Source organism: Balaenoptera ricei, chromosome 4 (genome assembly GCF_028023285.1).
Source record: "Balaenoptera ricei isolate mBalRic1 chromosome 4, mBalRic1.hap2, whole genome shotgun sequence".
Classification (NCBI taxonomy): Eukaryota; Metazoa; Chordata; class Mammalia; order Artiodactyla; family Balaenopteridae; genus Balaenoptera; species Balaenoptera ricei.
The window spans coordinates 105,763,475-105,789,478 of NC_082642.1; the positions used below are offsets into that span (position 1 = coordinate 105,763,475).

The 26,004-nt window shown below is 40.5% G+C and overlaps 1 protein-coding gene across 1 annotated transcript; it reads left to right on the forward strand.

The window, feature by feature from the left end:
* The first annotated feature begins 515 nt into the window (after window positions 1-515).
* Window positions 516-25,182, forward strand: RETNLB (resistin like beta). The gene is given in 6 exon segments (XM_059922180.1): window positions 516-739; window positions 23,186-23,349; window positions 24,030-24,182; window positions 24,365-24,445; window positions 25,050-25,102; window positions 25,105-25,182. Coding segments are annotated over 5 exon segments (417 nt in total). The 5' UTR covers window positions 516-739; window positions 23,186-23,297.
* The last annotated feature ends 822 nt before the right edge of the window (window positions 25,183-26,004 follow it).

The window sequence follows — 26,004 nt, forward strand, 5'->3', positions numbered from 1 at the left end:
ACATATATATGGAATCTTTAAAAAAAAAAAAAAAGGTTCTGATGAACCTAGGGTCAGGACAGGAATAAAGGTGCAGACGTAGAGAATGGACTTGAGGACACGGGGAGGGGGAAGGGTAAGCTGGGACAAAGTGAGAGAGTAGCATTGACATATATACACTACCAAATGTCAAATAGATAGCTGGTGGGAAGCAGCTGCATAGCACAGGGAGATCAGCTCTGTGCTTTGTGACCACCTACAGGGGTGGAATAGGGAGGTTGGGAGGGAGATGCAAGAGGGAGGAGATATGGGGGGATATATGTATGTGTATAGCTGATACACTTTGTTATACAGCAGAAACTAACACACCATTGTAAAGCAATTATACTCCAATAAGGATGTTAAAAAAATAGCAACTATGAATTTTTAATAAAAACACATTTCCTCCTGCTTTCCTCCAATAGGTATCATGGGCTGAATTCATATGTTGAAGTCCTAACCCCCAGGACCTCAGAATGTGACTATTTTGGAGATAGGGCCTTGAAAGAGGAAATTAAGGTAAAATTAGATTATATGGATGGGCCCTAAGCCAGTATGACTGGTGTCCTTATGAGAAGAGGAGATCAGGACACAGACATATCCAGAGGGAAGAGCATGTGAAGACAGAGGGAGAAGACGGCCATCTACAAGCCAAGGAGAGAAACCTCAGAAGAAACAACCTTTCCAACTCCTTCATCGCAGACATCTGGCCTTCAAAACTGTGAGAAATCATTTTTGTTGTTTAAGTACTTTGTTATGGCAGCCTGAGCAAACTAATAAAGGCATCAATCAACAAAAACACGTTATTTCTGACTGCAGGGCTGAGACCTAGAATGGAACTAAACAGGTGAGCTCGAATTTAAAACTCAAATTCAAACCCAGGAAGCAGACTGAGAAGGGGAGTGAATGACCTTATCAATATTTTCCCTTTCCCTGTATGTGTTTGCTGCTCTTTCCTCATGACAATGTAGAAACTATAAATAGAAGAAAAATGTGTCTGAGAGAAGCACGGAAGAATAAGACCAAATGAGGAGAGTCTGGTTTTAATTAGGGAGTTTCACCCGTAAGACAAAAAGCTAATTTTTAAGGTGACTAGAGCAACAGCTGAAAAACTGAAGTAGGAATCAGCTTAATGGTTGTCATTTCCAACACTGAATAATGAAGTTTGTTTTTAAAAAACACAAAGTAAACAATATGTGAGCATAGAGGAACGCTGAAAGTTAAATATGCGACTAGACTCTCCTACTGTTTACACCACATGAATGTAAAGACCAGAAACATTTCATTTTAGCAATAATTTTTGGAAAGAGAGACTGTCTTTGGGTATGAGGTTATTATTTCGGTACGAGTTTGGGTGTGATTTATTAATTATGTTAGTCTTAGAGACATACTAGAATAAGAAAACATGGTGAAGCTTCACCTTTCAAACCAAACTAACCACCTTGACAATGCAAAGAGTTTGTTTCTCTATCTTCAAAATAAGTCCACTCAGGCCCAACAGCCTATTAACCAATACTTGGCTTACTGAAATGTGATTCAGAAGAGGAAAATAATGCAATAATATAATTTATTAATAGATGTAATAATAACTAACAAACTGCCATAATTTTGCACAAATAGCCCACTTGATCCTCATCACAGCCCTTGAACCATTATTTCCCCATCATGGTGATAAGGAAACTAAGATCCTGAGAAGTTAAGTACCCCTTGTCTCACAGCAAGGAGAGTAGGAAGTGATGTCAGCTCCTGAGGTAGAATCAAAGGTTATTTTGGGATTTGAGGAGACTGCAGGGAATTTAGGGCAGTCTTGAGGGACATGCCATAACTTATCAAGAAGAAACGACTAAAGAGCTCCAGGAAGGTCAGTAGAAGTCATTCACCTTCACTATTTAGTAGATGGAGCCGCATGGTTTTTTTGTTTGTTTGTTTAATGTTATCCAACAATTTCAGCAGCCAGGGAGAGAGACTGAGAGATACAAGACTACACAGTGGCAAGGCAGAGAGGAAGGGTCGGGGTGGGAGGAGAGTGATGAGAAAGTATGCTGGAGAATGGAAAATTAGGAAAAAACTTTTTCGTACAAAGAGGAAGTTTTGTGAATTTGATGTACTAGAAGTGAGAGGGATTTATAGGACAAGAGGAGAATGTGTAGAGGTGTTAAGTGAAGAGAAACCTGGGAAAGACAAATGTGGGAAACCATGAGATGTACCTACTCTGCTTCCGTATCTCCCACCTGTGAGTCTCTGAGTTACTGCATTAGGAGAGACGTCAGAGTTACTGTAGAGATCCTGGTTCCCTAAGAACCTCAGGGTCTACCTGTAGCCTGAATGAATAAAATGCACCTGTTTAAGGGTGTGGCAGCCCCGAGAATGCCCTCGTAGACCTACTCCTCCAAGGAGTGGAATGGAGGGAGAACCCCATTCGCTAACGGAAATTCATCAGTGCCTGGGGTTCAGGCTGAGCCTCCCACGGGCTCCTCCCAGCAGACTGAGCGCAGTGAGGAGATGAAGGTCTGGGTCTCCCAGACCCAGTCCTGGGAGACCCGGCTCCTTGCTGGGCCAGCTTCAGTTCAAAGACCCCTTGACACCTACCCTGCCTGTGAGGATGCCGCCTATCTCTCTCTCTCTCTCTCCCTCCTTCACCCCGGGTCAGAGATGCATTGCAAATCACAGCCCCCGCCCCCCAACCCCGCTCCTGGCCGCCTCCCTATTTCCTTTCCTGGGGCCTTTCCCCTACTAAAATCCTGGTGAGTTTAATCCCATGTTGGCAGCTGCAGCTCAGAGGACTCAAAATACCACAAAGTGTTTTACTGTTTTTCAAATATGTAAGGATAACGATAGAATAAACACAAACTCTTAAAGGTATCACTAAATTCCTAAGCAGTTTTTGTTATTATGTATTACTGTTTACATCTCACATGTCTGCACTTCTTTCAACCCTCCTGCTGTCACCCTCCTTCAGACTTCAACATCTTTCCCCAAGGTTACTCATCCTCCTAAGGGTCTCCCTGAAAGTACCCTTGTTCCCCTCTAAGCCGTTCTCCACGTGGTACCCAGGGAATGCTTCCTAAATGCAGATATTTAACAAACAGAATCTTTCCTAATTCTTTTAGTGAATGAGCAGGACCTGACAGGCTAAAATCATCATGCAATTCTATTCTTTCTCCCGTGGACTTTCAGACCTTCATTTCTGTGTCTATTTTCTCCATGTCAGGATGAAATCTCAAGCAGATCCTGTACCTTTTCTGAGTACTCTAAAAGAACCAAATAGGCCCTTTGCTGTGGTATGTAAAATCCAGTTCCATCAAATGGTTTTCTAACCAGTTGAGTTACATCTGAGTGAGTTTTCCCTCCCACCCCAGTTTGGCCTGTACCAGTTTGGAAACCTCTTTGTGTCAGGGGCTGCTTCTTTGCATTTAGCTTTCCACCCCAGGCTAAGTTCTGCTCATCTTCAAGTCACATAAATGTCATTTCCACAGGGGAGATTCCTCTCTACTTTTTCATCCTAACCCTTAACAAGTGGTGAATATACAGTTATTTCTGTGAATCACTGTTTAATAGTTAACGTTTTTATCCCTCACTAGACTATAATATCTATGAAGGCAGAGACTATGTTTATTTTTTTGGCAGCCCGTATCCTGCACCCTTAATAGTCTCTCAATAAAATATTTCTTTTGATAAATGAATATGAAAATATTTTCTTACTGGATACTGGAGAGTATGACAACTATCATGGAAGTGTAAGGGATGTTTAAAAGGGGTCCTTTAAAAAAAATTGTTTCGAAAACCTGTTCTGGTTCCCTGCAATGGTGACACTAAGGTCAAACATGGGTTTTTATACATTATTTCTCCACCAAGAGCAGGCTCAAGTGTGTGATTTGGAGGAAGGATTTGGGGAGCAAAACCATAGCATGAAATAGAAGCAGCATCAGAAATGTCAGATAGAATTCTGTTTCTCAAGTACTAGTCCTTTGTTTAAATAATGAACCATTCCTCAGGAGAAACCTCAGAGGAAAGGATAATATGTGTCCGATGTACTCCACTCAATGCTTTGTGAAGAAAATGGAAAACAAGAACCAAGAAATGCAAACCTGAAATGAGCATTTTCCTTTGGGATAAGTTAAGTGGTTGGAAAGAAAGCTCTGGATGGGATTGTCTTCCCTTATTTGGGCTCCAGACCCACAAGGTGCTTCAAGAGGAGATGGAAATCTGTATTTGAATGTGAAATACCCTGGGGTTAAATGTGAGCTAGTTTAATTTTTTTCAAAATATGGTGCAAACCAAGCTCCTTAACAGAAATTTGCTCCTTTATGTTATTAGATCTTCATCCTTTTCTCCCAGTCTTGCTTTTACCACTCACTTTGTCCCAGGGTCTGCTCAACTGTTGCCTTTTTGGGTTCGGACTCCTGCTCTAAATGCCATGTGTGCCCTTGACCTTGATGAAAAATCTCTCTGAAAGCTAGGGTTAGGTTAGGTTAGCAGGTTGCCAGCTCTTGATCTACATATTGCCCAGACCCCCCAACCCTAGCCCCAGATCTCCAGGCCAGACCCCACAAAGAGCAAGTGGATAGGGCTCCATACCAACAAAGAGTGGCAGCACCCCCTCGCCCAAATATCCTGGGCCCTTGCCAGATTTATGCAAGCGTGAACTGTTATCTTGCTGGCTGGCAAAAGAGTGAGATGAGTGACAACTCAGAGGGCCCACAAAAATTGGAGGCTGTCAGGACTAAAGAAATCTCAAACATCATGGAGTCTTGTGCCAAACTTGATGCCACAGGGAGTGGTGAGGTCACATCCCAGATGTCTTGGTTGGCATCAGAAAGCTTCAGAAAGAGCCAGTGGTTTAAATTCTTCCCTTAATTCTGGGCTGGAAATTCTTAATACCAAGGAAGAAGGAGGGGCCCCCTCAGAGGAGAACCAACTCCTAGACTCTGGTCTATAGACAGGACTGCCAGGTTTGGGCAGGTGACAGTAGTTCATAGTCCTTATATTTGCTGACACAGCTTTGAAGCCTCATAACTGGCTCAGAGCTCTTGGGCAGGGCTTGGCATGGAAGAGACAAAATGATAATAATGGAGGCTGATCACAGAGGAGTACGTCAGTGAATGTGACATCCATGAGGATTATGCTTGGGGGAGACGAACTGAGAAAAATTGAACATTGAAACTAGCAGTTGTCAGAATTCTTTTCCCCAAGCCCCATATGCTCCTGTTTAGTTTTATAATAAATATCAGTTACCCAGTAGGAGAGGAGAGAGCCAACATCCTTCGCCAGACATCTGGCTTTGGAAACATTTTGCTGAGAACACAACCTGTGAAACCGAAGCCGTGCAGCTTCATTCTCTGCTGGTCTCAGGCAGTCTTGCATCCAGAGAAAGAAATCCCTTTGCAATTTTATTTTATGGTTATATTTACAGCATTGCATAAAAATTTTTGGCTGCATAACTTTCTGGACCTCCATCTTTTACGACCAATGATCCCACTGAAATGTGAAATGTACCTAAAATTAGCAAAGGCCACGCGTTTTATCCCACCTCTCAGATTTCATTTGGGCTCGAAGAAGTGGGACAACATCGTATAAGTTGCAATGAGGAGGAACAGAGAGACCTGGGTTTACTCCCAGCTCTGTGCCTACAAGGTCACTCATTTGTGACCCGAGGTAAGCCACAATTGTCTTAGTCTTCGACTGAGTTGTCTTTTGAACAATGGGGTAGAATTTGTTCATCTCCAAGGGCCCTGGTATTTCTAACCCTCTGGTGCTGAACTCGGGCTGACATCTGGTGCTGAACTCAGGCTGACATCTGAAACACAGACTCGTGGGCCTCATCCTCAAGTTTTCATTCCCATAATGATACCTGGATCACTAGGGGGTGGAGTGTTGGGAAGATATCTTGGAAATTTCCCCAAACAGACTTCAGAGGAAACAGTTAACAGAGGTCTTTGTACCATTTCTGCTCAGTATTCCTAAAAATTTTCTCATTTGGCTGGACAAGAAATAAAGGTTTTGAGAATATCTTCAAAAATAGTAGGGAGCCCTCCCTTTACTGTACCCCTGGAGGTCCCAGAGGTAAGAAAGCTCTGAAGGAGACAAGAGAATGTGGCTGGGCGCTCCGTCCCGCAGCACCCCTAGGAAGGAGGATCCAAGGACTCTGCTGACAGCCAGCGGGGGTCTGTTCTGAGCCATCCACAGATACTTGGGAGGAATCGTGCTCTTCCAATGAGGAAAAGCTGCACACACACAAAAGCATACTCACTCCTATTTGCTGATCCATTGTAGACCACCATTGTCTCTTCTTACCAGACAATTTTCCAAAACATAAACTGTACCACGACTGTCACGAAGCTTCCATATAAAAAACATCTGAGGTAATATTTTCAAGCTCCTTGGAAGCTATTGACAACCATAGCCAGCCTATGACTTCCTTTTTTTTAACATCTTTATTGGAGTATAATTGCTTTACAATGGTGTGTTAGTTTCTGCTGTATAACAAAGTGAATCAGCTATACATATACATATATCCCCATATCCCCTCCCTCTTCCGTCTCCCTGCATCTCTCCCTATCCCACCCCTGTAGGTGGACGCAAAGCACCGAGCTGATCTCCCTGTGCTATGCGGCTGCTTCCCACTAGCTATCTATTTGACATTTGGTAGTGTATATATGTCAATGCTACTCTCTCACTTTGTCCCAGCTTACCCTTCCCCCTCCCCGTGTCCTCAAGTCCATTCTCTATGTCTGTGTCTTTATTCCTGTCCTGCCCCTAGGTTCATCAGAACCATTTTTTTTTTATATTCCATATATATATGTGTTAGCATATGGTATTTGTTTCTCTCTTTCTGACTTACTTCACTCTGTATGACAGACTCTAGGTCCATCCACGTCACTACAAATAACTCAATTTCGTTTCTTTTTATGGCTGAGTAATATTGCATTGTATATATGTGCCATATCTTCTTTATCCATTCATCTGTTGATAGACACTTAGGTTGCTTCCATGTCCTGGTTATTGTAATTAGAGCTGCAATGAACATTGTGCTGCATGTCTCTTTTTGAATTATGGTTTTATCAGGGTATATGACCAGTAGTGGGATTGCTGGGTCATATGATAGTGCTATTTTTAGTTTTTTAAGGAACTTCCATACTGTTCTCCATAGTGGCTGTATCAATTTACATTCCCACCAACAGTGCAAAAGGATCCCCTTTTCTCCACACCCTCTCCAGCATTTACTGTTTGTAGATTTTTTGATGATAGCCATTCTGACTGGTGTGAGGTGATACCTCATTGTAGTTTTGATTTACATTTCTCTAATGATTAGTGATGTTGAGCATCCCTTCATGTGTTTGTTGGCAACCTGGATACCTTCTTTGGAGAAATGTCTATTTAGGTCTTCTGACCATTTTTGGATTGGGCTGTTTGTTTTATTGATATTGAGCTGCATGAGCTGCTTGTATATTTTGGAGATTAACCCTTTGTCAGTTGCTTCATTTGCAAATATTTTCTCCCATTCTGAGGGTTGTCTTTTTGTCTTGTTTATGATTTCCTTTGCTGTGCAAAAGCTTTTAAGTTTCATTAGGTCCCATTTGTTTATTTCTGTTTTTATTTCCATTTCTCTAGGAGGTGGGTCAAAAAGGATCTTGCTGTGATGTATGTCATAGAGTGTTCTGCCTATGTTTTCCTCTAAGAGTTTTATAGTGTCTGGCCTTATATTTATGTCTTTAACCCATTTTGAGTTTATTTTTGTGTATGATGTTAAGGAGTGTTCTAATTTCATTCTTTTACATGTAGCTGTCCAGTTTTCCCAGCACCACTTACTGAGAAGGCTGTCTTTTCTCCATTGTATAGTCTTGCCTCCTTTATAAAGATAAGGTGACCATACGTAGGTGGGTTTATATCTGGGCTTTCTATCCTGTTCCACTGATCTATATTTCTGTTTTTATGCCAGTGGCATACTGTCTTGATTACTGTAGCTTTGTAGTATAGTCTGCAGTTAGGGAGCCTGATTCCTCCAGCTCTGTTTTTCTTTATCAAGATTACTTTGGCTATTTGGGGTCTTTTGTGTTTCCATACAAATTGTGAAATTTTTTGTTCTAGTTCTGTGGAAAATGCCATTGGTAGTTTGATAGGGATTGCATTGACTCTGTAGATTGCTTTGGGTAGTATAGTCATTTTCACAATGTTGATTCTTCCAATCCAAGAACATGGTATAACTCTCCATCTCTTTGTATCATCTTTAATTTCTCTCATCAGTGTCTTATAGTTTTCTACATACAGGTCTTTTGTCTCCTAAGGTAGGTTTATTCCTAGAAATTTTAATTCTTTTTGTTGCAGTGTTAAATGGGAGTGTTTCCTTAATTTCTCTTTCAGATTTTTCATCATTAGTGTATAGGAATGCAAAAGATTTCTGTGTATTAACTTTATATCCTTCTACTTTACCAAATTCATTGATTAACTCTGGTTTTCTGGTAGCATCTTTAGAATTCTCTATGTATAGTATCATGTCATCTGCAAATAGTGACGGCTTTACTTCTTTTCTGATTTGGATTCCTTTTGTGTCTTTTTCGTCTCTGATTGCTGTGGCTAAAACTTCCAAAACTATGTTGAATAATAGTGGTGAGAGTGGGCAACCTTGTCTTGTTCCTGATCTTAGAGGAAATGGTTTCATTTTTCACCATTGAGAATGATGTTGGCTGTGGGTTTGTCATATATGGCCTTTATTATTTTGAGGTAGGTTCCCTCTATGCCTACTTTCTGGAGAGTTGTTTTTTCATATGTGGGTGTTGAATTTTCTCAAAAGCTTTTTCTGCATCTATTGAGATTATCATATGGTTTTTATCCTTCAGTTCATTAATATGGTTTATCACATTGAGTAGTTTGCATATATTGAAGAATCCTTGCATTCCTGGGATAAACCCCACTTGATCATGTTGTATGATCCTTTTAATGTGCTTTTGCAGTCTGTTTGCTAATATTTTGTTGAGGATTATTGCATCTATGTTCATCAGTGATATTGGCCTGTAGTTTTCTTTTTTTGTGACATCTTTGTCTGGCTTTGGTATCAGGGTGATGGTGGTCTCATAGAATGCATTTGAGAGTGTTCCTCCCTCTGCTATATTTTGGAAGAGTTTGAGAAGGATAGGTGTTAGCTCTTCTCTAAATGCTTGGTAGAAATCGTCTGTGAAGCCATCTGGTCCTGGGCTTTTGTTTGCTGGAAGATTTTTAACCACAATCTCAATTTCAGTGCTTGTGATTGGGCTGTTTATGTTTTCTGTTTCTTCCTGGTTCAGTATAAGAAATTTGTGCTTTTGTAAGAATTAGTGCATTTCTTCCAGGTTGTCCTTTTATTGGCATATAGTTGCTTGTAGTAATCTCTCATGATCCTTTGTATTTCTGCAGTGTCAGTTGTTCCTTCTCCTTTTTCATTTATAAATCTGTTGATTTGAGTCTTCTCCCTTTCTTTTCTTGATGCGTCTGACTAATGGTTTATCAACTTTCTTTATCTTCTCAAAGAACCAGCTTTTAGTTTTATTGATCTTTGCTATTATTTCCTTCATTTCTTTTTCGTTTATTTCTGATCTGATCTTTATGATTTCTTTCCTTCTGCTAACTTTGGGATATTTTTTGTTCTTCTTTCTCTAATTGCTTTAGATGTAAGGTTAGGTTGTTTGAGATTTTTCTTCTTTCTTGAGGTAGGATTGTGTTGCTATAAACTTCCCTCTTAGAACTGCTTTTGCTGCATCCCATAGGTTTTGGGTCATCGTGTTTTCATTGTCGTTTGCTTCTAGGTATTTTTTGATTTCCTCTTTGATTTCTTCAGTGATCTATTGGTTATTTAGTAGCATACTGTTTAGCCTCTATGTGTTTGTATTTTTGCAGATTTTTTTCCTGTAATTGATATCCAGTCTCATAGAGTTGTGGTCGGAAAAGATACTTGATACAATTTCAATTTTCTTATATTTTTCTGATGCTTGATTTGTGACCCAAGATATGATCTATCCTGGAGAATGTTCCTTGAGCACTTGAGAAGATAGTGTATTCTGTTGTTTTTGGATGGAATGTCCTATGAATATCAATTAAGTCCATCTTGTTTAATGTATCATTTAAAGCTTGTGTTTCCTTATTTATTTTCATTTTGGATGATCTGTCCATTGGTGAAAGTGGGGTGTTAAAGTCCCCTACTATGATTGTGTTACTGTCGATTTTGCTTTATATGGCTGTTAGCATTTGCCTTATGTATTGAGGTGCTCCTATTTTGTGTGCATATATAATTACAATTGTTATATCTTCTTCTTGGATTGAACACTTGATCCTTATGTAGTGTCCTTCTTTGTCTCTTGTAATAGTCTTTATTTTAAAGTCTATTTTGTCTGATATGAAAATTGCTACTCCAGCTTTCTTTTGATTTCCATTTGCATGGAATACCTTTTTCCATCCCCTCACTTTCGGTCTGTATGTGTCCCTAGGTCTGAAGTGGGTCTCTTAGACACAGCCTATATATGGGTCTTGTTTTGTATCCATTCAGCCAGTCTATGTCTTTTGGTTGGAGCATTTAATCCATTTACATTTAAGGAAATTATTGATATGTATGGTCCTATTACCATTTTCTTAATTGTTATGGGTTTGTTTTTGTAGGTCTTTTCCTTTTCTTGTGTTTCCTGCCTAGAGAAGTTCTTTTACCATTTGTTGCAAACCTGGTTTGGTGGTGCTGAATTCTCCTAACCTTTTTTTGTCTGTAAAGGTTTTAATTTCTCCATCAAATCTGAATGAGATCCTTGCTGGGTAGAGTAATCTTGGTTGTAGGGTTTTCCCTTTCATCACTTAAATATGTCATGCCACTCCCTTCTGGCTTACAAAGTTTCTGCTGAAAGATCAGCGGTTAACCTTATGGGGATTCCCTTATATGTTATTTGTTCCTTTTCCCTTGCCACTTTTAATATTTTTTATTCGTATTTAATTTTTGATAGTTTGATTAATATATGTCTTGGCGTGTTTCTCCTTACATTTATCCTGTATGGGACTCTCTGTGTTTCCTGGACTTGATTGACTATTTCCCTTCCCATCTTAGGGAAGTTTTCAACTATAATCTCTTCAAATATTTTCTCAGACCCTTTCTTTTTCTTTTCTTCTGGGACCCCTATAATTCGAATGTTGGTGTGTTTAATGTTGTCCCTGAGGTCTCTGAGACTGTCCTCAATTCTTTTCATTCTTTTTTCTTTATTCTGTCTGTGGTTGTTATTTCCACTATTTTATCTTCCAGGGCACTTATCTGTTCTTCTGCCTCAGTTATTCTGCTACTGATTCCTTCTAGAGAATTTTTAATTTCATTTATTGTGTTGTTCGTCATTGTTTGTTTGCTCTTTAGTTCTTCTAGGTCCTTGTTAAATGTTTCTTGTATTTTCTCCATTCTATTTCCAAGATTTTGGATCATCTTTACTATCATTGCTCTGAATTCTTTCTCAGGTAGGCTGCCTACTTCCTCTTCGTTTGTTTGGTCTGGTGGGTTTTTACCTTGCTCCTTCATCTGCTGTATTTCTCTGTCTTCTCAGTTTATTTAACTTACTGTGTTTGGGGTCTCCTTTTTGCAGGCTGCAGGTTCATTGTTTGTGGTGTCTGCCCCCAGTGGGTGAGGTTGATTCTGTGGCTTGTGTAGGCTTCCTGGTGGAGGGGACTGGTTCCTGTGTTCTGGTGGGTGGGGCTGGATGTTGTCTTTCTGGTGGGCAGGACCACATCCGCTGGTTTGTTTTGGGGTGTCTGTGACCTTATTATGATTATAGGCAGCCTCTCTGCTAATGGGAGGGGTTGTGTTCCTGTCCTGCTAGTTGTTTGACATGGGGCGTCCAGCACTGGAGCTTGCTGGCCCTTGCGTGGAGCTGGGTGTTAATGTTGAGATGGAGATCTGGGAGAGCTCTTGCTGACTGATATTACATGGGGCTGGGAGGTCTCTGGTGGTCCAATGTCCTGAACTCAGCTTTCCTATCTCAGAGGCTCAGACCTGACACCAGGATGAAGCACCAAGACCCTGTCAGCCACACGGCTCAGAAGAAAAGGGCAAAAAAAGAAAGAAAATAATAATAATTTTAAAAATTATTCAAATAAAAAGAAATATTATAATAAAAAAATTAAAAAGTAATAATTTTTAAAAAAGAAGAGAACCACCAAATCAATAAACAAATCCACCAATGATAACAAGTACTAAAAACTATACTAAGATAAACATAAAAATCAGAAACAAATCAGTTGCAGACAGTGAACCCCAAGTCTACAGTGGTTCCCAAAGTCTACCGCTTCAATTTTGCGATGATTCGTTGTCTATTCAGGTATTCCACAGATGCGGGGTACATCAAGTTGACTGTGGGGATTTAATCCGCTGCTCCTGAGGCTGCACGGTGAAATTTCCCTTTCTCTTCTTTGTTTGCACAGCTCCTGGGGTTCAGCTTTGGTTTTGGCCTCACCTTTGCATGTAGGTCGACCTCAGGCATCTGTTCCCTGCCCAGACAGGAGGGGGTTAAAGCAGAGGCAGATTATGGAGCTCTTGCTCACTCATGCTGGGAGGAGGGAGGGGTTTTGTAGTTATAATTGGAATGCAGGGTGAGCCCACGGGCGGCAGAGGCTGCCATGATGTTGCAACAGCCTGAGGCATGCCATATGTTTTCCTGGGGAAGTTGTCCCTGGATCACAGGACCCTGGCAGTGGTGGGCTGCACAGGCTCCCGGGGGTGAGGGCTGTGGATAGTGACCTGTGCTCACACACAGGCTTCTTGGTGGCTGCAGCAACAGCGTTAGCATCTCATGCCCGTCTCTGGGGTCCACTCTGATAGCCGTGGCTCGTGTCCATCTCTGGAGCTCGTTTAGGTGGTGCTCTGAATCTCCTCTCCTCGTGCACCCCAAAACAATTGTCTCTTGCCTCTTAGGCAATTCCAGACGTTTTCCTGGACTCTCTCCCAGCTAGCTGCGGCGCGCTAGCTCCCTTCAGGCTGTGTTCACGGAGCCAACCCCAGTCCTCTCCCTGGGATCTGACCTCTGAAGCCTGAGCCTCAGCTCCCAGCCCCCACCCACCCTGGTGGGTGAGCAGACAAGCCTCTCAGGCTGGTGAGTGCTGGTCGGCACCTATCCTCTGTGTGGGAATCTCTCCACTTTACCCTCTGCGCCCCTGTTGCTGCGCTTTCCTCCGTGGCTCCGAAGCTTCCCCGCAACCACCCCCCGTCTCCACCAGTGAAGGGGCTTCCTAGTGTGTGGAAACTTTTCCTCCTTCACAGTTCCCTCCCAGAGGTGCAGGTTCTGTCCCTATTCTTTTCTCTCTGTTTTTTCTTTTGTCTTTTGCCCTACCCAGGCACATGGGGATTTTCTTGCCTTTTGGGAAGTCTGAGGTCTTCTGCCAGTGTTGAGTAGGTGTTCTGTAGGAGTTGTTCCACATGTAGATGTATTTCTGATGTATTTGTGGGGAGGAAGGTGATCTCTACATCTTACTCCTCTGCCGTCTTGAAGGTCCCCAACTTCCTTTTTTAAATTAATGTTTATGTTGCTGTTTCAATTATCTCTTTCTGAGTTAACACTCCAATTGGTGCTTGAAACAACAATATTTATTATTTCTCATCTTCTGGGGGTTGATGGGAAGCTTCCTCTGCTGGACTCACCTGGGCTCACTCATTTTGCCACATTCAGCTGGAGAGCTGACTGGCCTGGAAGGTCCCTGATACCTTCACTGGTGTCTGGCAGCTGGTCCTGGTTGTTGGCTGGGGGACATTGATTCTCTTCTGTGAGGCCTTTTACCTTCCAGTAGGCTAGACTGGCTTCCTTCCATGGTGGTTTCAAGGCAGCTCTTCAAGGGAAAAAAATAGAAGCCTCAAGACTTCTCATGGCCTAACCTCAAAAGTTGTACAGCATTATTTCTGCTACATCCACTGGTCAAATCAGGTCACAGGGTCAGATCAGATTTAGGAGGTGGGGAAATAGACTCCACTTCTTGATGGGAGGCACAGCAAAGTCTAAGAGACATATGCACAGGAATCAGAGGGCTGGTTGCAGCCCTCTTCACCTCCATCTGCCACAAACACCTTTTAAAATAGTAAGAAACTAAAAAGTTATAACTACAGAAAAAGTAGAATGCATCAATAATTATAAGTAAGAAAATTTAAAAATCGCCCTTAATCCCACCATCCCAAGAGAATGACTTTTAGTATGATCAGTATATGCACTCCCAGAATTTTTCTATACATATTCACATCAGGTCAAAAAATGCATACTGTTTTGTGCCCTGATTTTTATAACGTGACAGTAGGTCCTAAACATTTTCTCATAATGTACCTAGTATCTCATGTATTCAACATGCACTAATGTATTTAAATATTTTGGACATTTTTACTACTATAAATAATAATGTAATGAACTTTAAAAATAAAAATCTTTGTACATATCTCTGATTTTTTTTTTAAGATTAAGCCCATAAAGTAGAATTTCTTGGTCAAAAAAAGTACATACTTTGAAATATTTTGCCAAGTGACCTCCCATAAAAATGTATAAATAATTTTATGTTCTCAGCAGAAGAATACTATGAGGAATTCCTGTTTTCCCCTTTTTCTTAACCCTGGAGAATCTGAGAGGTAAAAATTTACGTTCACAGAAATTTCCATTTGTATATCATTGTGAATTAATAATGTTAAACATTTTCTTCACTTTCATTAGCCATTTGCATTCCCTCACCAACCCAGTCTACTGCTTGTCCCTCCCTCTAGAAATATCAAGGAGAGGAAATGGAGGAGAAATCTTAATGGAAAGCCCTGTCCTTAATGGAAAGCCCTGTCTTTTTCCTATAGACAAGTAGTTAGCTATAAACATGACAGTTTAAAAGTGATAACAAGAACTATGGCTCACTAGTCAAAGATACCAGGTCTTGTCAGGCAGAGAAGAAGGAAGAAGGAAAGAAAAAAAGGAAAGAAGGAAGGAAGAAACGAAGGATAAAAGGAAGGAAAGAAAATGAAAGTGGAGAGAGGGAGGGAAAGAGAAAGAAAAAGTTATTTGCGCGAGAGAAAAGGCAGAGAGAGGCAGGAAAAAAAGCTAGAATTTATGAACATAGATGTATCAGGGAGGTTTAAAAAGTTAATGTTGGCTGGATGTCTCTGTAGTGCTAGATGAGAAGAACATGCTGTATGAGAACCAGGGAGACTGGACCACCCATTTCTGCATCTGGGGAATGGCAGGTTTGACACTTTTCAACCCAAACTCAGTGATTGTCCTTAAAAATATGACAAAAGGTATGTTGTCATGCATCTTGGCAAGGAAGAGGCACCTGCTGGTGTCTAATTATTTAGGCTATGGACCTACTATGTGTCTACAGTGAGATCGTTATACTTTAACTGGTTTGTGACATTAAGCTTGTCTCACTACTAAGAATAAACAAGTCAGAAACATGACTTTGTTTCGAAGCATATCTTAAACCTCAGCACCCCCAATCAAGAATCTCCCAAGTTGTTTGTTATCATATCACAACCAATAAATACCAAAGAGGATTCCAGGCTCAGCCACAGGCTTTTCCAGAACCAGTTTCTATTGTGAGCCTCTAATCTCTGGTTTGGAGCCCAGGTCACCTGGTCCAGACTCCTTCCTCCTTCCTAATGGGCTCTCATTTGGGATCTTGGTGTCTTTTTGTGTTAGCAGAACTCAATCACAACCATCTCAATTCTCAAACTTTGAGTCAAAAGAATCATCTCAGTCCTAAAAGGATGATTCTAGATATAACATTCTAAAGAGGTTGAACTTCAAAGTGAATTGTAGGAGGCACTCTACCTTTCCTCGCAGTAACCTTTTTGGCCCCTTTATAAATTTGGTTCCCATCTACCAGTGACCCAGCTCAGCATTCCAGGAATCTCAAGAGTAGACTGAGTCAAAAACTCTCCAGATGTTTCTCCATCCCATGTTCTATTCCTGGGTACATGAAGATGATTTACCAGTTAGATTTAATCCAATGATTATGATAGGAATCAGACAGAACCTGGTATCAGAAAATGCAATCAACATGGTTGTTTATTATAGGTGGCCAAATATGTAGAAAGCAAAACCAGAAACCTGATTAGGCTCTGGAAAGCCATATTTATTAATCATCTATGTCAGCTGCTTGTCATATATGACCAGTTACCATGCAGCACAATAATAATTATGTCATTAAAATGCATGTGAATCAATTTTGTGTTAGATTTTGTCTATCTCTATGTACATATCACTAGAAATAGAGAAATAGAGATACATGGACACGCTCAGACCTCTCAGTTTGTCCCTGACCAGTACTGATCTCCTTTTACAACTTTAAAGAATTAAAGGGCACATGGCTCCTAAACTGCCTGAGTTATGGTGAATCTCCCCTCACTCGAACCCCCATTTTACTGGCAGACAATCAGATGCTCTATCAAAAAAGCATCAGTTGGAGAGTCAAATGGGTAGGCATCCACTCCTAGGAATATGGCAGGAGTGATCCTACGAAAGACCTTTTGACAGCCCACTACCTTCTACTGCCTCCTCTCTGGCAGGGGGCAGTTTCCACAGGTCTCTTGTCTTTTATGAGCGCTCTTGTCCATCTCTCCTGGGACACATCCCCTTCCTGAATCAGAGCCCTGGAGTCCTCCATTGCTTCTCCTTTGGCAGCCCACAGAGACAGAAAGACAGAAAAACAAGTGGGGAAGAGAGCACTGAGCTAGGATGGCTGCCACAGCACATGGTCCCAGAGTGAATCTGACCATGCAGACTTGACCTATGTCACCTTTAAATGACTCCAAGAAATGCTGTCTACTTCCAGGAAATCCATGTGCCTGTACCTCCTCTAGCCTCTACCATGCTTGATTTCCTCTTCTCTATTCTCTTCTCTAGACCCTCTTCTTTCATTATTCCCACCCCAGTGACCCTCTCTGTAATTCTCCACTCAGTATCTCTATCTCTGGCCACAGCTGAATCTGTTAGCCAAGCATTACCACAATTAACTTGACAATAGATAATGCCAAGAACATACTGTTGTCTTTATTAGACGTTTCTGGAATCCAAAGGTACAACAGCTTTGGACAAATCAATTCATCCAACCATTTTAGGATACTGTTTTTGGCCACCAGAATGCAAATTCTCTTCTTAGAGCCAACTTGCACCTGATTGGAACTTTGATGAGTAGAGAGGCTTTATGGTTTCGCAGCTAATTGAAAGCATCAACTCATCAAGTTTCACAGAACCAATTTTTCCCCCTGTTTAATGATGCAGAATTCTGCAGTCTTAATCAGGTACCTCTGCAACCGTTGAGCAGAATCCAAGACCATTTTTGAGGGATATTTTGCCCTATCTCCAAGCAATTCCATGACTAATCTCTATTTAGGGTGGGTCAGCCTCTCAGTTTTTATCTGCATCTAAGTTTTTACCTCTAATGTAGACTTGACTGATTTCTCATGTAGTATCTAACGTATATGAATTCACAAGATGAAATAGCAGCACTTAAAGCCTCATCAGAGAGCTCTCCAACTGTAGCCAAAAACAGAGCTGAAACTTGGGCTTGAGAGACCTGCAAACTTCCTGTGGCTCTTGGTTTTCTTGGTCTCCTATTATTTTTTCAGATACATAAGTTTTTTAAAATTAAGCACACATTTAAATGAAATTTTAAAACTATAAACATGTAGCAAGATATTATGTTTACTCTAAAACATATATAAAACAGACAATGTTAAAGAATGAGAATAAATAAATAAATATAGAAGCTCTGTTATTTACTTCTTATAACACAATGGATTATTTTGTGTCCCTTTAGGGTTCTACATTCCACACTTCCCTGCTCCCTTGTGCAAGGGAAGTCGTAGGAAATCAGTGCTGTGCCTTAGCTTAACCTGTAATAGATGACCCTGTCCCAGACCCATCTTTCCTACCTTTCTTTACTTTTCCCAATTGCCCAGTTACTTTTACTCAGATTTATGCCCCCACTCTTTGCAACCTCTGTCCTATGCTACAACTATTCAAACTTTACTTTGCATTTTATTTTACTTTATTTTATGTAAATAATCAGTGGAAATTAGATGGGGAGAGGAGATAAGACATATTAAAAATATACCTCCACCTTTGGGTCATTGCGAAACGAGTGCACTCTTAGGAAGAGGGTAGCTCTAAGGAGAGAAAAATATTAAAAGACTCCCCTTAGTTTGTCTATGGATTTTGCAGGAACAAAAAACTTTCTTCTACCTTCTCTGTGTAGGACCTTCTGAATATTTTCCAGGAATGCTGAGGTGGAATCTCTACTTGCAGTGACTGATTGCAGGCAATGTCTTTATACTATATGCAGTGACTACCAAAGGTAGAGGTGCAGGCAAGAAGCAGGATGTATTGTCTATAGAGAATTTAAAAGCAATAATAAATCTGAGTAAAAGTCAATTCAATTTCTATTATCACCATATACAGGCAATTCTAAATAATGTCAATGATAAAATACTCCTCCTCCAAAACATTATTTGTTAGTCTTGTTGTTGAGTTTTAATAAGCTCAAAAAAGTTTTATGTAAGTTTCAAATTAGCACATTTTTATTACTTATCTTTTAACAAGCATTGTATTCTACATGGAAGTTAATTCAGACTACTTCTAGTTATACAGTTGGGCCCCCTGTACTTGGCCTCAGCTATATGCCTTCGTTTTTAAAGTCAGTTTGTAACAATTAAAAAAAACATTCAAGTTTGCTTGTGTGTCTACAATTCCTATCCTGCTATGCGTTCCTGCAGTCAAACAGTAGAATCTAAATAAGCGATGATAGCCTGGTGATTGTTAAGACAAATTAACAGAACTTGAATTATATCAATTTGGTCATTCTATATGATTATGTTGAGTTTAATTGAATTTAAAATAAATTCAGAGAGTGCAAACTGAGAGGTATAATATTTTTGTTTGGTAAGTGCAAATTTTAGTTCACACAAAAATATTATACTGAATTTAAACAGTATCTTTAAAACTGACATTTGCTCTTTTTAATAGGGTTTTTTTTTTTGTTGTTTTAAACTGTAGAATGGATCAAGAAATAATGATTATTACTGATGCTTACATAATTATTACTGGAAATAATTTTGTTATATAAAGGATGTGAGTGTTAAAGAATGATCCCCTCTGGGGAAGGATGGTGGGGGGAGGGTGAAATGGGTGAAGGGGTCAACTATACATTGACGAATGAAAACTAGACTTTTGGTAGTGATCATGCTGTAGTGTGTTCAGAAGTCGAATTGTAAAGTCATACACATGAAACTTACATAATGTTATAGACCAATATTACTTCAAGAAAAAAAAAATCTAGACTAAGTTATGAATTTCATCCAATTACTGTTAAGTCTTAAAAAAAGTTCTGTAGAGGAAGGGAATGGAAATATAAATTTCCAATAGTAATGTAAAATTTTTGACTATTAAATACAAGCTTCACATATTAAAATCTATTTTTAATTTTTAAAACTTTGTGGTAAAATACATGTAACGTAAAATTTACCACCTTAACCATTTTCAAGTGTACAGTTCAGTAGTGTTAAGTACATTCACACCGCCATGCAACCAATCTCCAGGACTCTTTAGCTTACAAACTGAAACTCTATACCCATTAAACAATTCCTAATCTCCCCCTCCTGCCAGCCCCTGTCACTACTCTTCTACTTTCTGTCTCTGTGAATTTGACCACTCTACTTAGCCTGCATAAGTGGAATCATACTGTGTTAATACAAGCTTCACTTCTGCATTTTTAAAAATGGGTGGTAGATATCAAATTTCTATGATATATAGATTTCATTGTAAAAATTTAATAAGTGTTTTATTTTAAACTGGTAATATGCCAGAAATCAAACATTTTGCCACTATCTAAACTTATGAATTAGAGTTCTGAATGTCAATTCAAAAGGTATAAGGCAATACATAATTTTCCAAATTTCATTTAGAGTATGTGAACAGAAAAGAAGCCCAGTGATCCTAATTCAGTCTTCTGTTTTATACATAAGCGATTAAATGATTTGCATACAAAGACCTAGTTGACTGTAGCGCATCAGAAGGAATTCAAGACACCTGACACCTAAGAGCTCCTTCCAAGCTCAGATTCTGTTGTCCATAAATTTTATACATTTGTTTCCATTTTAAGGGCACTATTCATGTATAGTCTTATGTGTGAATACCTTGAATAGCCAAGAATCTTTTGCAATGAAAAGTATCCTATATCTCTAATATGTTAGATTTTTATATAATAGACATAAATAGATTACCCTGTATTTGGTAATATGGTTAGTATTTTGTTTTAAGTAATATTAAGTATATTACCCTATCTATGATTAGTACACAAATATGGACTTACAGATATTGGCGAGGACCCAGAGGTCAGAAAAATACAGAAGAATAAACTAAGGCACAGTGAAGTAAATTGCCCCAAATAGCCTTCAGGAAATTCTGACCCATATTTGAATGTTAAAGACATGAATTCTGTGACTATCCATAAATATTTCTTAACCTTTTAAAAGAGATTCTTTAAGAAACTTCAAAATAAATGAATGGAATAAAAAATTACTAATTCCCTCTGGGTGTCAAATGCACTAGGCATGCCAATGACCACAAGCGTTGCCCAGAGGGGGTGGTCACTCTCCCTGTTGTTAAGGCTCATTTTAACAACATCTTAACCCAAGGGCACCCTAGTGATCCTGGGTTCTCTTTTCTTTTCCTGTCATTCCCAACAAACCCACTAGTCAATGCAATTCAATTCATATCTTTAAACCAATGTTCTGGGCATCTGCTTCTCAGTCTATTGCTTTCTTTACCAATTCTCTCAAAAAAATTCTGATTTCTCTTCTTTTATTAGATTATGTATGCTATTATGTCACCTGTGGACTGATTACTGTCAAATTTGTATCTCTGACTCTCACCTTTTCCCTGAACTTCAGACTAGTATTCCCAGATCCTTGTGCCAGAGCTTCACCGGGGTGTCTAATAGGCATATTAAATTGATCATGATCAAATTCGATTGAATGTTTTTGCCATACCTACTCTTCCCCAGGGGTCCTCATTTTAGTGAGTGGCATCACTCTTCAACAAGTCTTGCAGAACATAACCTTGATCTTTCACAACTCTCTTTCTCCTATTCCCCACACCCAGTCCATCAGGAAACCCTAAAGAGGCTCAACCTTCTCTATATAACCCAAAGCCATCCAATTCTCACTCCTTCCCCGACTACCATCTGAGACCTGGAACTCTACAAAAGCCTGCTGCCTGGTCTCCTTGTTTACCTGTTTTCCCTCCGATCTCTATTCCATAAGAGTGGCCTTTGAAAGCTTTATAAAACATAAATCATCTCAAGTCACTCCCTTGAGCAAAACACTCCAGTAATTTCCTGTCAAATTTACAGTGAAACCCAGAGCCCTAACGTTCGCTCACAAGTGCTGTATGATCTGGCCCTGGCTGTGTTTTAGACTCTTACCTGACATCTCTTTCCTTTTCTCACTTCATTCTCTCCAGCCACACTGTCTTTGTTACTATTGCTTCAGCACAACAGCCATTTCCCTGCCTTGGGCTCCAGCTGGACCCTCAGCCTGGAACATTCATCCCAGCTTCTCCTATGGCTCACCCATGCTTCTGCAGGTCATTGTTCACATGTTACCTTTCCTGAGATGCCTTCCCTGAATGCACTATATTATGTACAACAGCACAGCACAGAGGCACACTCAACAGCCTTGTTTTGATTTCTTTTCTTTTCTCTTTTTTTTTTGCTTTTTTAGTTTTTTTATCATAGAAAATTTCAAGCATATTCAGAAATAGAATAATATCAATACCCAACTTCAATACTAATCAATGCATGCCTAAGCTTATTCATTTATATCCACAGGTTTCTCCTTCCCTATAGATTATTTTGAAGTGAATCCCTGACATCATGCGATTTCTTCTGTAAATATGTCAGTGTGCATCCCTAAAAGGTCAAACCACTTAAAATGATCACAATATCATTATGATACCTAAAATAACAATTCATAAATATCAGCAAATATTCAGTCAATACTCATATTTCCCTAGCCCTCTAATTTTTTAATGAGTTTTTTGTTTGAATCAAGATCTATATAGGATTCATCTTTTGAGACTGGTTGAAGTTGATTTCTCTTTCTTCAAGGCATTTTCCAACATCTGACATATTACATATTTAGCTCCCATATTAGAAAGTCGTCTCAAGAGGATAAAGACATTGTCTACATTGCCCACTGCTGAGTCACCAGAGCTAGAGTTGATACAGAGAAGCTCTATAAATAGTCCCTGAAGTAACACATGAATTAATCTACCCAACTTCTACACCAAATCTAAGCCTGTGCTCTTTCTTGCTCTCTGTCACTCTTTCCTTTCCTCAAACTCCTATCTGGTAATAAGGAAGCATCCTTGCCTTTTGCTGCCATCACTGAGCCCCATTCTCAAAGCTGCCTGAGAGAGAGATAAGAAGAAATAGCTGTTCACTGGAGGGCATCTCGAGGGAAGAGGTGGTGAGGCTGGCCCAGCGGAAGCAGAGCCAGGCTTCTCCACCTGACTGCCTCCACCAGTGGTCATCCAACAGCCATTCTCTCCTTCTTCATCTTGTTCTTGAATCACAGGATTCAATCATGGTGACCACGTGCCCCGTCCTGGAGGATGAATCATAGCACTCCTACCACTCCTGGCCATAGAAGAGTCCTCAATCCTTTACTCACTCTTCTAAAATCCAAAAGGCTCTAAAAGCCTAAAAATGTTTTCCTAAGTTTGAGAATAACTCATTTGGTAGCAAAACCTGATATGGCCTGGTGTCAGGCTATTTATGGTCTTTACCCCAAGTTTTGTGAATATTCACACATGATTGCAGCAGACATATTAATTTGTTTCATTAGAGGATGTTGCCCCAGACCTCCTTGGTAATACGTATAGCGTAATCTACAGAATTTGCACTCTCTTACCTTCTAAAACCTGAAAAATTTTGAGTTCTGAAACACATCTTGGTCCAGCGATCTTGGATAAGAGATTGTGGAGCCCTATTCAATTTCACAGCCACACGTGGTGGGAAGGGAGGTCAGGTGACCCAGAACTGAACAATGAAGTGCAAGGGGAAATCTGGTTGATCTTCTAGGTGAAAATCTTACTTCTAAAATGAAAATGCAAAGCCTCTAAAGAGAATGGCCTAACCCTAATCCTTCCTTCCTTCTCAGGGTCTTGGTTAAATACGTGATGCCTGCCACCTTATGACCATGAGAAGATCAGGGATGAAAGAGCCAATGAACTGAGGACGGTAGAGAAAAAGAGGAAAAGATCAGGCTGGTGATGAGTCTGCTGAGCTTCCAAAAGAACCCTGGAATCAAGCACCATGTTTCTGGTTAAGTAAATAATAAACTTCTTTGTTTATAAACCAGCATTAAGCAGGTTTTCTCTTACTTTCCTACAGATGGGATTAGCCAAGGACAATAAAATGATGTCTAAACAGGTGACAAGTAAGGCCCTCACTCAACATAAAGTTACCTCTTCCCAAAGAAGGATCAAACAAGAGACCTCTAATGTGGGCTGCACAACAAAAGGCCCAGATGCTGGCCTTATCAGGTTGTCAAGAAGAAAGGAAAGGGAAGAACAGAAAGGCAGGAGGACTCTATTTGGCAGAGAACCAACATAAAGGCAGTTATTGCTTTTCTTGGGCACACTGAAGTTTATCACATTTGTGTGCCACGCCCCAGCAGGAGTTCTTTGAAAATTTACCAGGAAGTGTGTTTGTACGTGGGTGCAGGCTTGTGTGTTAAGGGGTGCCCAGGTCAATATCACGGGGTATAAAACATCCTTGCCTGACCTGTCTTTGCAGAACTTTTCTGACTTTTTCGGTGAGTGAGTCTGCCCTGCAGCTGTGGTCCCGGATTCTCCAAACTGCTTAGAGAGCTCCAGGCTCCTCCATCCTGACACTGACATTCCTCCATCTGTCCTCTCTGGAGACTCCATGTTCTCTTCTTCCTTCCTTCCCAACCACACTGGAACTCTGAGATCTCATTTTCTTTCCATCTTTCCTTCCAGAACCCAGGACGTTGCCTTCCTACAAAATGAAGCGGAACTTTTGCTTCCTTCTCATCCTCCTCCTCCTCCTCCAGATGACAATCCCAGGGAGTGCTCAGTGCTCCTTAGACGCCATTGTGGATAAAAAGATAAAGGATGCTCTCACTGGTCTAGATAACTGACTGGGGTCGGGCGATCGGGGGAGAGGATGGGAGAGTAACCCGGATCATAAACCTTAAAAGTTAGTGAGTAGCTTGATTATGGACACAGTTACACTGCTGAGGTAGAAGCGAATTTCAAAGGGGATTATGAGAGACAGAGATTATTGGTAATATGCCTTCTTCTCTCCTACTCATAGCTCAATCCCTCTGCCCCAGCAAAGAGGATCTCATGTTTCAGTGTCGTGAACTCAGGCAAACTGTCTTTCTGCCCTGCAGGTGAGTAACTATGGGGAAGAATGGCAGGTACGATGCTCCATGCCCTCCCCTGTCCATCTCCCAGCACCTACACCTCCCCCCATCTCACAGTTGTATTATCCTGGGGCTGAGTCATAATTCTTGGTTCCCAGAGATCCCTTCCCATTCTCATTTCCTTTAAGGATTCTACTGGGCGATTCTGGGCTTCTGCCTCTTCCCTTCCCACCTTCCTTTCATGGCTGCATATACCAGCCCTTCCTCTCTTCAGTAGTCCTGTTACGGTCATGCCACTATCACTCCCCCTGTCCTTCATCTCCCTTTCCCTGTTCTCCTGTGTTGGTTGTTAAGGGACAGCACAGAGTTAAACTTATCATGTCCCTGAGAAAATGGAAATGCCCAGGCCCCTCACTTTCACTGGTCTCTTCCATGGCCCTATGTCTAAATTTGTTTTAGTGGTTTTTGTATTTTTTTTCTTAAAGAGGACCTTCAAAATTGAATTCATTTTAGACCCCACAAAACCTAGATCTACCTCTGGGGTGCATATGGATGAAAGGTGATTATGAGTGGACCTCGTCCATCTCAAAACCAAAGGGATCTGATGTCTATGTCTCATGTGCTCATGCAGGGTCGGTTGTCACTGGCTGTGCTTGTGGCTATGGCTGTGGCTCCTGGGATGTCGGGGGGAGGGGGAAACTACATGCCACTACCAGTGCAACCCAGTAGATTGGACCACTGCCTGCTGCTGCCGCCTGACCTGAGAGGGAGGAGAATGAAAACCTAATTGTGACTGTAATGAAACCATGATCCCAAATAGGAAACCTGACTCAAACTGTCCCTTTCATTTGTTCACAACTCTGCTTCTTGGGTAACAAAAACAATTTTTGCATTTTTCTGTGTTTATATTTTTGATATTATCATCCATGGCCTGGGACTCCTCTAGCCAGAAAATGTTTCCCACATTCCAGTTATGCCATCTCAGGAAAGATTAGGAAAAATATGTGCAGAATGGGACAAACTGAGATAGACACTCCAGCCCCTAGGTCCCTCAGTATTTAACAAAAAGATAATGACTCTATGCCAAACACTTTGCTTGGACAGGAGGTACAGAGAGATGAAATAACACACATGTCCTTATGAAGCCCACCAACTAGAATGGTGGCCAGACAGACTTTCCAACAAGTAGGCAGGCAAGAGCAGATTTGAAAGAATCAACTTCTACATATATACAACGGAGTATTACTCAGCCATAAAAAAAGAATGAAATAATGCCATTTGCAATAACATGTATGGACCTAGAGATTATCATACTAAGTGAAGTAAGGCAGACAGAGAAAGACAAATATCTTATGAGATCGCTTATATGTGGAATCTAAAAAAATGATACAAATGAACATATTTACAAAACAGAAACAGACATGCAGACATAGAAAACAAACTTATGCTTACCAAACAGAAAGCAGGGTCTGGGGGAGGGATAAATTAGGAGTTTGGGATTAACGTATACACACTACTATATATAAAATAGATAATCAACAAGGACTCACTGTATAGCACAGGGAACTCTACTCAATAATCTGTAA